The following is a 12,963-nucleotide window of genomic DNA, read 5'->3' on the forward strand; positions in this document are numbered from 1 at the left end:
TTCTGGCAGCGGTGTCGTGTCGAGCCATAATAGAGGCGCAGAAATCCTCTGCAGGTGTTTTGGAATGCCTTTATCCGGGACAGCAATACTACGAAACACCAGTGTCTCGCCTAAAGGGCCACAAGAGGAGACTCACTGTTCGTGAAGACGTGAGGGGTAGGGTCGATTGACAATGGGTTCTGTCGCAAAATCGTAAGGCGCACTCTTCTCTTCGCCATCTCGTTGGCGACGACAACAACTTTCACTAATCCACGTGTAGCAATGGTTCTTACACCACATCATTTGCATTTTTCGAGGCCATTTGGGAGGTAGCATTACAGCTTCTGTACACGCAGCCTTCCTTATACTGATCAACATTAGGCCGGCATCACACACGTTTTTGTAAACCTGGGATCCGACCATCCGTCTATTCTCGAAGCGATCGTGAAAGGACAAAATGAGGGGCGCAATGGCAACTTCCCAAGGATTATCACATGTCCTAATGAGGTATGCGACAAGCAGATTTTACACAAAGGAGGGCATCTCTAAGTCTTCTCTTAGATGGTAGCATTATCGATGGCCGACGGCATGGCACGACTGACCAATAAGCCACAATGCGTGATTGTTCACGTTGATGTCGGAACCCAAGGGTTGGCGGCTGCCGTTCACAACGCATCTTGTGGACGAGTGCCGGTGTTGATCTTCGCTGGACTTTCACCTTATACCATCGAGGGAGAGTATCGAGGCTCACGCACCGAGTATATCCACTGGATTCAGGACGTTCCGGACCAAAAACAGATCATTGCTCAATACTGCAGATACACGGGAGAAATCAAGGGTGGCCGAAACGTAAAACAGATGGTGAATCGGGCACTGCAATTTGCAACAAGTGATCCACAAGGCCCAGTCTATCTCTACGGCGCGAGAGAGTCTATGGAGGAAGAAGTACGTTGCGCTTTTCGACCTCTACTTCATCAAATCCACTAACTGCTGATAGATCGAGCCTTATTATTTAGACCAAGAAGTATGGAAGGCGGTCGACCATGCAGCATTGCCACACACCGCAGTTCAGACGATTGCCGAGGACCTTATCAAGGCTAACGAACCACTCCTCATCGTTGGATACACAGGTCGAAATGTCGAGGCGGTTGATGCTACCATTACTCTCGCGAATAAAGTCCCTACGTTACGAGTTCTAGATACTGGCGGATCCGATATGTGTTTCCCCGCTGACCACCCCGCGGCCCTAGGGCTCAGATATGGTATTGACCCAGCAATTACGACGGCAGATTTTATACTCGTGATTGATTGCGATGTTCCCTGGATACCGACGCAGTGTAACCCTAAGCCGGGTACTAAGATTGTTCACATTGACGTTGATCCCCTGAAACAGCAGATGCCGGTCCACTATATCCCTGCGGTTGCGCGATATAAAGCGCATGCTGGTACTGCTCTGAGTCAGCTTAACGATTATCTTTCCGCAAGTGTCGAGCATTCGGATTTCCTATCGAGTACCGAGTATTCGTTTCTCACCGAAAAACGATCCATCCTGCACCGGACCCGTCGTGATCAAATCAAAGATCTGGCCAAGCTCCCGACGGACCTTCAAAGCCCGATCGATCCTCATGTGCTTGGTGGACAAATCAGAGCAGCAGTTCCTCATGACTGCATTTTTGCCGCAGAGGCCGTCACTTTAGCCACGGTGATTTCAGATCAGATTGGTGCGATTCTACCCAAGAGTTGGATCAACTGCGGCGGTGGGGGACTCGGTTGGTCTGGAGGTGGCGCGTTGGGTATAAAACTTGCATCCGATTTCGAGCACCGTGATCAGAATGCGTTGACGGGGACCAACAAGGGAAAATTCGTCTGCTCCATTGTCGGAGACGGGACTTTCCTATTCTCGGTACCAGGATCTGTTTACTGGATTGCTCAGCGATACACGATACCCACCTTGACGATTGTCCTTAACAACCATGGATGGAACGCGCCTCGGCGATCCATGTTACTTGTTCACCCTAATGGGGTAAGTCTTGTCACCTTTTGTCAAGGTGACTTGTCCATCGTCTTCTCATTGTGCTAATTCTCAAACAGGAGGGAAGTAAAGTTGACAACAAGGCCCTGAATATCTCGTTCGATCCGACACCGGATTACCCCGGTATCGCCAAGGCTGCAACGGGTGGAAAAGCATGGACTGGGACGGTCAGTACGGTGGCGGAGTTGTTGGAACAGTTGCCCCAGGGTGTGGCGGCCGTGAAGGCGGGTCGATGTGCAGTGCTCGAGGTCAAGCTCGCAGATACCACCGCCCCCCCAGTCACCAAATAGACGAGGAGAGTACTTGAAAGCGTGGCGATTTCAACCCGCCGGATCGTGTCTCTCATCAGGGAGAGGTTCTGGCTCCATTGTCATCTCACAGTCCATTTCCCAGAGGGCTGGAATAGATATATCCAATAGTTTCAGACGGTACAGAGCCACTCAGATTGATGAGCATCGAGTTCGGTTGTCGCATATGGCACTAGGCCAGGTCGGGGTTAGCCTGACATCGCACACCTTTTTATTCTATTTCGCCGAGTCACAGACTCTCTCTTCTTCTTACTCCTCAGATAGACAGAAGACTCAACAAACAAACCCTGCCATTGCGGCAACCTTTTACTTGTTCTTTTGTTGTGGGCTAGAGCTTGACCTATTCATTTGTTGTCTTGCAACATCGGTGGCACGCCTCCAGAAATTGCCAACACGCTTTCCTGATCGCTGACAACATGTCTTGAACAAGCCGCTGGATCAGCCTTCAGAAGTCTCCCAAGCATTCCAATGGTTTTCTTATGCTAGCTTCGCTCTGGCACACCTTCGCATGCGACCGTCTCTCCATGGTCCGTCCATACCGGGGCAATGCCCCGTGGCAGGGCATAACGCTGCGAATAGTGGACTCCAAAGTTTTGTTTCCACGGCTCATTGGCACTCGCATTCCAGCTCGAAGCCGACTGCCACGACTTGTTGAATTCCAAATCACATAGACCCCTAAAGCCGTGGCATCTGGGCGCGTTCATGTCAATGCCGCCGCGACTCGTTCATGGGAAGCTTATTTGACCACGTCTCCGCGGCACCGTTCGGAGGTGGGCCCATGGACGTCTGACGCGGCAAGTCCTTCGCAGTAGCCTTACTAGCGGCACGTAGACACTCTTGGGAAACCCGCAGTGGGTACCGACTTCCCCGGACCGAGGGGTTTGGGGACGATAGTCGTCCTGGGACCGAATCACAACAACTAGAAGACCCTTATTCTTCAGGTCTATATAACTTTGGCATCTGGACAGCTCTTGCGCTCATCGACTCCAGGTTTCGAAACTGCTTCTTTGAGCTTAGAGAACCACTTTCGTGCTCAAGATGAGTCAATCACCAGTGGTCGGCGATAGTGTGCGAGTCAACGACAAGGATGGGGTGATCCACTGCGAAGATCAAGAACTTGGATCTGTCGATGACAAGGCAGGCACCAATATGTATCAGTATGTCCTGACCCTCTCCTAGCCCTGTGAACAAAGATACTGGTGCTGATGGTGGGCCACAGTGAGAGTGAAGCTCTTCCTGAATTCGACCCCAAGGTCCTGAGGAGACTACGGCTGAAAATTGACCTTTGGACCGTCCCCATGATCTTTCTGATCTCTGGCCTGGCCTTCCTCGATCGTGCCAACATAGGTAAGTGCTATCAATGCGACCTTGTGGTGCTTGTAATGATGGCTGACCTGTTTGAAAGGCAATGCTCGACTCGCCGGACTGGAGAAGGACCTGGGCATGCAGGGAAACGACTTCAACATTGTGCTGACGATCTTCTGGGTCGTTTACATTGTTTTGGAAGTGCCCGCTCTCGTCGCATGCAAATACTTTGGTCCTGGATGGTTCCTGCCCGCCATGACGGTGGGGTACGGCTTGATGTGCCTCCTCCAAGCCTGGGCGCATAACATGGCCCAGATGTGTGCTTTGAGGGTCATGATCGCCCTCTTTGAAGCTCCCGTGCTCGCTGGTTGCGCTTACTACTACTCCCGCTGGTACACCCGTGCCGAGCTGACTTTCCGTCTGGGTTTGAGCAGCACGGCGGGACCGATCATGGGTGCCACCAGCGGTCTGGCCGCATCCGCCATCTTGACCTTGGACCACTTTGGTAGTCTGACCCGTTGGCGAATGATATTTGCCATTGAGGGAATGATCACCCTCATCATCGCGGCTTTCTTGTTGGTTCTCTTCACGGATCGTCCGGAAACGGCTCGATGGCTGACCGAGGAAGAGAAGAAGATCGTAATTGCCAGGATCAAAGCTGAACGTGTCGCTACCACTGAGGTCCTTGACGGAATCGATAAGGCGAAACTTCTTCGTGGACTCATCAATCCAGCCGTCATAGCGGTCGGCTTTATCTTCTGTCTGACCAACATCACCGCCCAGGGTTATTCATTCTTTCTCCCGACCATTATTAAGTCGATCTATCCCAACAAGAGTGTGGTTCACCAACAGCTTTGGTCTGTTCCGCCGTACGCCGTGGGCTTGATCACCAATATTGGAGGCTCATACCTCTCCTGGAGATTCGACCGCCGGATTATCGTCATGGTCGCGCTCCTCCCACTGGTCATTTTAGGATACGGCATCTTCTTGGGCACCCTGGATTCTCAAGCCCGGTATGGCGCTACCGTCATCATCGCCTTTGCAATTATGCCATTCCAAATCCTCTGCCAATCGCAAGTGGCCGCCAACGTGGTATCGGATACGGCTCGCTCCTCGGCACTCGCTCTCAATATCATCATCGGCAACATCGGAGGCCTTATCTCTACCTGGGCATTCACGGCTTCTGATGCACCACACTATATCCGCGGAAGCGGCCTCAACATCGCCAGTGCGTGCACATCTTTACTTTTGGCCATTGGCGTCATCTTTTGGATGAAATGGGACAACAAACGTAGAGCTACCAAGGACCCCGAGGCGGAGCTGAGTGGCCTCTCTCTCAAGCAAGTTCACGACTTGGATTGGGCTCATCCCGGTTTCCGGTGGAAACCATAGGTGATACAACATTCTTGGCTAGAGAAGAGAACTATCCCGAGCGTCATGTGCGGGAACATAGCTTTTCCCTTTGTCATGCAGAAAAGTCGGGCCAGGAACAGAAGTTCGTGTTTTATTCGACTTGTTGCGTCGCAGATCCAGGGTTTTGTCACGTACACACGCAATATAGGTTACAGATAACCATGAGAAGTTACAGCCTCACGCTGTCATGAGCCTAGCTTGTATACGGCTGCGCTTGGAGACACAGATCTGGGGTCCGCGGAGGTGCTCCCGAATATCTTTGTCGGCATCTTGAGTTGCTTCACAGTGAATCCGCTTAGGAACTGACATGCATTGCGCTGAAGTTAGAGAAGCTGATCCATGACCTTTTGACAGACTGGTCCAACATATAAAGTCTTGATTGCCATTCTGCATATACTGAAGGGATCTACGCCGTCACCATCATCTGCAGCGTCGAAAGCTTCCTTGTTTTGGCATCTCTCTTTCTAGGCCGGGATTTCTCAGGAATTCGAGCTTCGTTGTGACTGCAGCAATCGCCATAGCAACTGAGGATGGCTGGCGAGCGTCTACCTAACGAATATACCGACGTCGTTGTGGTAGGCTCTGGGGTTGCCGGGCTTTCGGCGGCTATCGAAGCAAGTGTCAAGCATGCCAACGTGCTATTGTTTGAATCACAAGACACGATTGGAGGGACTTCGACGGTGAGTGCAGGAGGCTGTTGCATTGTGGATACGCCACTTCAACGCCGTGCTGGCATCCACGATACAGTTCAGGGTGCGCTCTTGGAGTGGTTTGCGCTGGGTGGTCCGACGGTAGACCAAGCCTGGGCGCGACAGTACGTGGAAAACAGCAAGACGTTCGTCTACGATTGGCTTGAGCAGCTGGGTATACGATGGACCGATGTCAAGCAGCCCGAAGGAAACAGCCTTCCTCGTTGGCACCAGCCAGAAGGTTGGGGCAAGGCCGTCGTGCAAGCCCTTCTCAAACGGGCACACGGTCTTGGGGCCGAGGTCAGGACACAATCACGGATACAACGTCTACTCGTAAACAACAATACGGTATCTGGGGTGGAAGTCGAAGCGAAGGGCAAGACATACAGGGTCATCAGTCCGGCCGTCATTGTCTGTACGGGTGGGTATGCAAGCAACATCACGAAGGTGCTGGAATGGTGTCCAAGGCTGCGAACAATACCACGTCTGCTCGGCGGCGGCGGAGTCGGTGCTCTCGGCCAAGGGCATGATATGCTGCAACGAGATGCAGATGCCCAATTCTGCTGTCTAGACCACATCTGGTTGTATCCGGTCGGCACTCCAGATCCAACAGACCCCAGCGGAGCCCGTGGCATTGCACCTCGCCTGCTTCGGGGCGACATCTGGCTCAACAGTCGAGGGGAGCGCTTCCATGACGAGTCATTGACGGGTCCCCGCGTCGGCTCGGTGGCCTTGTTGAACCAGCTTGGCCAAACCGCGTGGATGGTCTTTAGTGCGCCGGAAATCAAACATCTCCAACTATACAACAACGAGGCTTACTTCCCTCCTCCCTCCGATGGCCAAGACCTTCCCGCCAAAAGATCCTTTTGGGCAGACTCGAAGTATGCATGGCGGGCAGACAATATTGAAGAGCTTGCAGAGGTCATTGGCTTACCCACAGACGCAACTCGGTCCACCATCGATGCCTTCAATGCAGACGTCGCCGCGGGACTCAGCTGTGACTCCCAGCACGGTCGCCCGTTGCAGGACGCAGTTCCTCTAGAACGGAACCTGGCGGCGATCCAGATCTTTCCCATGGCACAAAAGACATTTGGCGGAGTGCGCACCGATTTGAAATGTCGAGTGATGGGTCGCTCTGGTGACTGTGTCCGCGGTCTGTTCGCGGCCGGGGAGGTTGCTGGGATGGCTGGTGGCTGCATCAATGGCAAGGCTGCCCTCGAGGGCACCATGTTTGGTCCCTGCCTCTACTCTGGCAGGGTGGCAGGCATGACTGCGGCGTCCTACGTTATACAGTCCCTACTTTGATCTGAAAATGACTGCGCACCTCAAGCTAGGCCACAGACTGGGCTCATCATAATCAAAACCTTCATCCCCTCTAAGTTCGCCCTAGTCCGCGAAACTTCGCCCTTGTCCGCGGCAGTCCTCGGAGTCTGAAAGTGTTTCATTGGGACTCCAACCGTGCAAAGAGTCCGAGACTTCAGATAACGACTGCTTGCGAGCATGGCCACAGTCCATGGACAGTGGTTCTCATCACTCAAGGACTTGGTCGATCGACGTGAGGCCTGGCCAAACCCGAGACTCGAGATGTGGAGATCAGTGGTGCCACTGAACATGCAGGAGCCTCTAGCTGGTGCACATCTATATATCGGTTTCGAAATCAGGAAAGACCACAGTTGATGGCGCCGTGTCATCATCCAGCATGGGTACCTCCAAGTATCCCACAAGGCTCACCAACGTCCTAACGACCTTGCCAGGAGCATTGCCTGCTCGAAATGTCCCTGTCGATGCGAACTTGACCGACATTGTCACCAGATTCCTACAATCCTTCGAAACCTTGCGCTCAGACGACTTCTGTCCCGATGCACTATGGCGAGATTCTTTCGCGCTGAGCGGGACGATAAGGACCTTCTACTCTGGGCCTGTAATCGCTGCAGCCTGGGAGCATCTTGCGCAGCATCACTCGCCATGCGAGCCTCAGTTGTTGAAGGACTCATGCGCGATTGCTTATGCCGGAACTGATTCGTCCTGGATCGATGCGCGATTCAATTTCAGGACCAACGGACCGCTACCAGCGATCTGTTCTGGATTCCTATCGCTTGCTTATGAGAAAGATGGGTCGTATAAGATTTGGGTGCTGCGAACCATTCTCGAAAGATTCATCGGTTACCCTAGTGCGGACACTATGGCACGAGAGAAGACTTTGGGCCTTCAGCAATCGACCAAAACGGAATACCAGTGTCTGGTGATTGGTGGCGGCGCCGCTGGCTTGAGCACCGCTGGCCGTCTCAAGGCACTGGGTGTTGACTATCTGATCCTGGAGAAACTGGCCCACGTTGGTGACAGTTGGGCCTGCAGATACAACGCCGCCAGGTGTGAGTTTTGTCTTTGGATTGCTTCAGTTTGTCGCAAATCTAACCAGGAATCCTAACTAGTGCATGGCACGAGACATACGGCCCATCTGCCGTTTGAAAGAACTTTTGACGAGGAGTATTCCCTCTACCCATCCAAAGACGAAGTGGCCAAAGGCTACCGGGTATGGGCGGAGCGATATGGTATCGTGGGTTTCTGGTGCCTTTCTCCCGGTGCTGGTATCTTTGGGCTAACGCACCCGGCTATGCAGAACATCTGGCTTTCCACTGTCATCAAGGGTGGCTCTTGGAATGCGGCAAAACGACAATGGACCTTGAACGTAGTCCGCAATGGGCACGACATATCCCTGACCGCCAAACACATCGTCATGGCTGTCGGTGGCGGTGGACATATCCCCTACATGCCCGCGTTCCCGGGTCGTGTAAGTGTCACGAGTCACAACCACCATCACCAAGCTCACCATTTATACCGCAGGAATCATACAAAGGTGATGTTTTACATTCGTCTGCTTACAAAGATGGCTCTCCCTGGAAAGGAAAGAGAGGTATTGTCATTGGCGCTGCAAACACAGGTAAGTAGTCGGAGTTGTGCACCCATTTGCATCCGCGCCGGCACGTTCAATGTTAATAACGACCCTCCCAGGACACGACATTGCTGAAGATCTGTATGAGCATGGTCTGTCAGTGACGATGATCCAGCGTGGTCCAACATGTAAGTTCAAAGAGCTTGAGCGGTCTGAAGAGAGACCTCTTGATATCGTCGACTTTCACGAAGCTGACTTGGCGCCTGCAACAAACAGATATGGTCCCACTTGATTATCTCGCGCCCGTAATGGATGGTACGTTGAGAAATTCCCGCCTGCACCTCTCCAAGCTCGATCGAGGAAACAACCGCTGAGGGAAAATGACCAGCCGTTTACAATGCCGATTTCGATGTCGAATTGGCCGACCGCATTCACTACTCAAGCCCGGCCGCGATGACTCGGGAGCGATCCAACAAACTCATCCACTCCCTGGTGAGAGCCAATGCCGAACGGTTCGATGCTCTCGAGCGCCAAGGATTCAAGCTCGTGAGATTCGGTGACTTCTTCCATCATCAGACCGAGAGACAGGGTGGACATTACGTCGACATTGGCACTTCGGCCAAGATTGCTGATGGCAGGGTACGTTGGAGGACTGGCCTGGCCTGGCGCCTGCTATTCCATTAAACCAATGCTCTCTCTCATTTTCTTTCTAATTCACGAAGGTGCAAGAGCTAACGGGCTTTTATTGAACAGATCAAGGTCAAGTCTGACGCATTCATAGACGCGTACACACCCGAGGGCCTCCACTTTAGCGACGGCACCGAGATCAAGGCTGAAGTGGTCGTGTTTGCCACCGGGTTTCACGGCAACATGCGGCAATTCGTCGCCGACCTCCTAGGCAACGACATCGCAAGCGGCATAGAAGACTACTGGGGGTTGAATGCCGAGGGCGAGCTCGAAGGGGCTTTCAAACCGACAGGCCGTAAGTTTTGTCCCCTCTCGTTTTCCCCCAACCCTAATCCGCGCGGTTTGAATAATGCTCTCGACCAAGAGTCTAAAATACCTACTTATGTCTTGACTACTAGATCCCGGATTGTGGTACATGGGCGGCGGCTGTGGTCACGCACGTTACTTTTCACGCTTCGTCGCCCTGCAAATCTTGGCCGATGTGCAAGGGAAGCCGCTCAAGATATACAAGGACACACCAAGCCCCTCCATCAATGCGGCTTCTTCTCCTCCTCCTGCTCCTGTTCAAGTCGCTCAAAATAGATCGGCTCCGTCCAGCAGGGTGGACGACCTAGTTGTCACACCTAACGTTTTGGGCTTGCAGCACCAAGAAGGGATCACAATATGACGATGGCAAGTTGTCGTCTATGGGAGATGCAGACCGTCGGGTTTATAACAGAATATAAGCACTAGAACTGGGCACAGGTTGTGAGGGCTTCACGTGATACCATATAATACCCCAGATACAATATCTAAAATTGTCTCGACCCTTTTTCTTTAAACAAGGCTTTGCCACCTTTCTGTATCGAGATCTTGTTGACGACTGTAATATTACCAAGATTGGTTTTCTGACACAAAAAAAGAGGCAGGTATGTCAATCTTAAGGGAGTATGCAAATAGCGCTCTGTACACGTTCAAACAGATCAAATCGGGCAGTGACTTGTTCCCCCATCGGAGGCGCGGCAATGAGAGAGACCTGAGTTTCCAAATATTCAAGTATCAGGGACAAACACAGTCACGCCTAAAAGCCCGCCCGGGACTGCTGAACCCCGAGGTCACGGAACATGTCTTCCCAGGGGAAGTTGGAAGGATCGGACCCGTCTGCATCGAGGCAAGGGAACCACAGATTCGGGCTGCCGCCGGGTTGCCTCCACGGCGCAGTGAATGTCGAAGGGTCAGATGGCGGCACCATGCCCGACGCGTCGGATTCATTCTCTGCAGCCACAACTACGTGCGAGACATCGGGAGGCAAAGGCAGATTGCGCGAAGAACCTTGCCAGCAATCCGGGTGGTCGTCCACGGAAGACCAGGCAGTAGAACATTCGAACGCAGCATGTTGTTGTTGTTGTTGGGTCATGTGGTGTTGCAGGTCTTCCCGCAACCACCATGACGGCGGCGCTCCTAATCCTCCAGGCAAATCGGTGGGGGGTTGGGAACAACCCATCTGCTGCGGCTGTGACTGGAGCAGCCCGAGCCTGCTCGAGCGAGGGGCCGTCGGCCAGCTTTCAATCTGTTCGAAAGAGTCCCCCGACGTAGATCGGCGGGACGCACTGAGGCTCGGTGGCGGGCGCGTGTTGTCGGTGGTGGTGCGCCCTTTCCACCCTTGCACGGTCCGCTTGAGAGACTCCATGCCTTGTTTCACCTCGGGATCCTGCTGTCCACACTCCTCGAGGATGCGGTAGCATTTCAAGATCTCCGCTTTCCGTTCCGCGGCCAGTCGCGGGTCCCGGCGGATGTAGACATAGTCCATGGCCAACGTCGTGGTTGCGATGAAGACATGATACACGACCAGCCAGGCACGACAGAAGAGAGAGTCCCGCACGGCCTCTTGCATCTCGAGAACGATTCGTGTGGATTGGAGGCATACTATCCGGCTGTAGGTGTACCGCTGATCTTGGTAAGACCGAGCCAGAAATCGCCGGTGGAGCAATGCGAGGGAGTTGTGCAATCCGAACAGCAAGAGCTTTCGTTGTCGGTCCAGATATGGTCGCTCCGTAAACAGCCGTTTCAGGTATTCTTGGCCCGTCTCATAGTGGAGATATGCGGGAAGGGATTGGTAGGTCTCATTGATCTTCTTGTCGAAAATCATGACGGCGCTGTAGTCGAATTCCACGTCGCTCAGCTCCGCCTTGCTCACGGCATCCGTCAATTTCTGTATGATGTTGGCAATGAGCAGCCGGGCGATGAAAAAAGTCACCACCGTTATCGGGCCCGATAGCGGTTGGTCGTAGTTATAGCCCGGTCGAATGTTGTCGTCCTCTACGTTGCTGGGGAATCGCACATTCATGTGGTCGGGATGGACCAAGTACGACCCGAGTTGGCCCCAGTTGTTGAACGCCCACATCCTGATGTTTGGAGCATACTGCGTTAACACGGGATTTCCATTTTGAGAATGACACGCTCGAGCCGCACTCACCAGTCAGCCATTACAATGGCCCACCAGACCCGACGCTGAATTTCCAATGTTACCGCAGCGTCCTGGGTCTGGGGGCTTTCTTCTCGGGCCTTGCGCTGGCGAGGCGAGTCTATCCGGTTGAGTTGTAAGACATGAGCCTCGGTGATCAAAAGTGCTACTTGACCTCTACGGCCGGTGTTTTGAGGATAGGTCGGGAGGAATAGCGCAAGCAGGACTTTTGCCTGCAGGGTTTCCAGCAGAGGACAGATGAGATGGTTGGCCTCGGCCAGGGCGCGTTCAACCAATATCATCCAACTTCTACAGCAGGCTTTGGGGTCTTTGATCGGACATGGTGCATGGCCGGTGGTGGTCGAGTCCTGCCAGAAGTACACGGCCACGGATAAGACGGCCACCAAGAGCGATATCCGCGGCCAATCTGGTGGTTGCGTGCCGTCTTGCAGACAATTGTACAATTTCTCGAACTCGCGGCGTGTCGTTGGAACGTGAATGATGGGAAGATACCAATTCAGGTTCTCCACATAGAAGGCGAACAGCGCCCGGGCATCCAACAAGCTCGGCAGGATGTCCACCAGCTCCGAGACTGCGGGTGGCTTGTGGACAGACGACGGAGTTCCGACTAGGACGTATGAGTTCTGGACATTCACATGAGCACTCACTTATGCCTGAAGAAAGGAACAACAGAAGAATAATAATAAACGCACCACATCCGTCCCTGTGCTTTCAGGTGCGCTCGGAGGTTGTGGAGCAATCCCCTGCTCATGTCTGGTGGATTGAGGTGGAGAGTCGTTGTTCTCAGCATGGTGTTGGTTTGGCTCTGACGACGAGGTCAGGGTTTTCTTTGAAAAGACCGCTTCTTCGAGCTGCTTCAGACGTTGCAACAGGTTACTAGTCTCGACCTCGGCGGCGGTCGTGCAACTATCGACATTTTTGTTTGCCGGAGACTCAGACAATGTATTCTCCTGCGACGCAGACCAAGTGATTCCTACATGCCTGGTCAGTCAATGACTGCAGGGGGATTAGGGTGTCAGTATACCGTCGACAACCGAAACACAGGGAATGCGCCTCGAGGTACAATTTGAGCACGGGGTCAGTCGGTCACACCTGAGCTTTTTGCTCCGACAGAATCTGCACGACAGGCCATCCTGGCGGGAAAAGCCTCTCTCGCGGTGGACTGACGCGTTGCTCCGGGCCCTTTTCATTTT

General features: G+C 53.2%; 5 protein-coding genes across 5 annotated transcripts; 4 read left to right on the top strand and 1 right to left on the bottom strand.

The window, feature by feature from the left end:
- Window positions 1-172: 172 nt before the first annotated feature.
- Z520_04401 (uncharacterized protein) lies at window positions 173-2,301 on the top strand (the record flags this gene model as incomplete). The annotated part of the gene is made up of 6 exons (XM_016774908.1): window positions 173-192; window positions 260-308; window positions 361-486; window positions 541-924; window positions 977-2,002; window positions 2,071-2,301. 6 exons carry the CDS (start codon window positions 173-175, stop codon window positions 2,299-2,301), a joined length of 1,836 nt encoding a protein of 611 aa, XP_016633888.1.
- Window positions 2,302-3,357: 1,056 nt separating this feature from the next.
- On the top strand, window positions 3,358-5,016 carry Z520_04402 (uncharacterized protein; the record flags this gene model as incomplete). The annotated part of the gene is made up of 3 exons (XM_016774909.1): window positions 3,358-3,476; window positions 3,539-3,666; window positions 3,725-5,016. 3 exons carry the CDS (start codon window positions 3,358-3,360, stop codon window positions 5,014-5,016), a joined length of 1,539 nt encoding a protein of 512 aa, XP_016633889.1.
- Window positions 5,017-5,567: 551 nt separating this feature from the next.
- Z520_04403 (uncharacterized protein) lies at window positions 5,568-7,031 on the top strand (the record flags this gene model as incomplete). Its single annotated transcript, XM_016774910.1, has 1 exon — window positions 5,568-7,031. The coding sequence occupies one exon, from the start codon at window positions 5,568-5,570 to the stop codon at window positions 7,029-7,031; it is 1,464 nt and encodes a 487-aa protein (XP_016633890.1).
- A 394-nt stretch (window positions 7,032-7,425) lies between these two features.
- On the top strand, window positions 7,426-9,973 carry Z520_04404 (uncharacterized protein; the record flags this gene model as incomplete). The annotated part of the gene is made up of 9 exons (XM_016774911.1): window positions 7,426-8,098; window positions 8,159-8,283; window positions 8,347-8,517; window positions 8,571-8,667; window positions 8,739-8,807; window positions 8,896-8,934; window positions 9,008-9,258; window positions 9,373-9,601; window positions 9,705-9,973. 9 exons carry the CDS (start codon window positions 7,426-7,428, stop codon window positions 9,971-9,973), a joined length of 1,923 nt encoding a protein of 640 aa, XP_016633891.1.
- A 393-nt stretch (window positions 9,974-10,366) lies between these two features.
- Window positions 10,367-12,902, bottom strand: Z520_04405 (uncharacterized protein; the record flags this gene model as incomplete). The annotated part of the gene is made up of 4 exons (XM_016774912.1): window positions 10,367-11,690; window positions 11,762-12,393; window positions 12,463-12,743; window positions 12,863-12,902. 4 exons carry the CDS (start codon window positions 12,900-12,902, stop codon window positions 10,367-10,369), a joined length of 2,277 nt encoding a protein of 758 aa, XP_016633892.1.
- Window positions 12,903-12,963: the final 61 nt, after the last annotated feature.

This window comes from Fonsecaea multimorphosa, assembly GCF_000836435.1.
Source record: "Fonsecaea multimorphosa CBS 102226 unplaced genomic scaffold supercont1.7, whole genome shotgun sequence".
Lineage (NCBI taxonomy): Eukaryota > Fungi > Ascomycota > Eurotiomycetes > Chaetothyriales > Herpotrichiellaceae > Fonsecaea > Fonsecaea multimorphosa.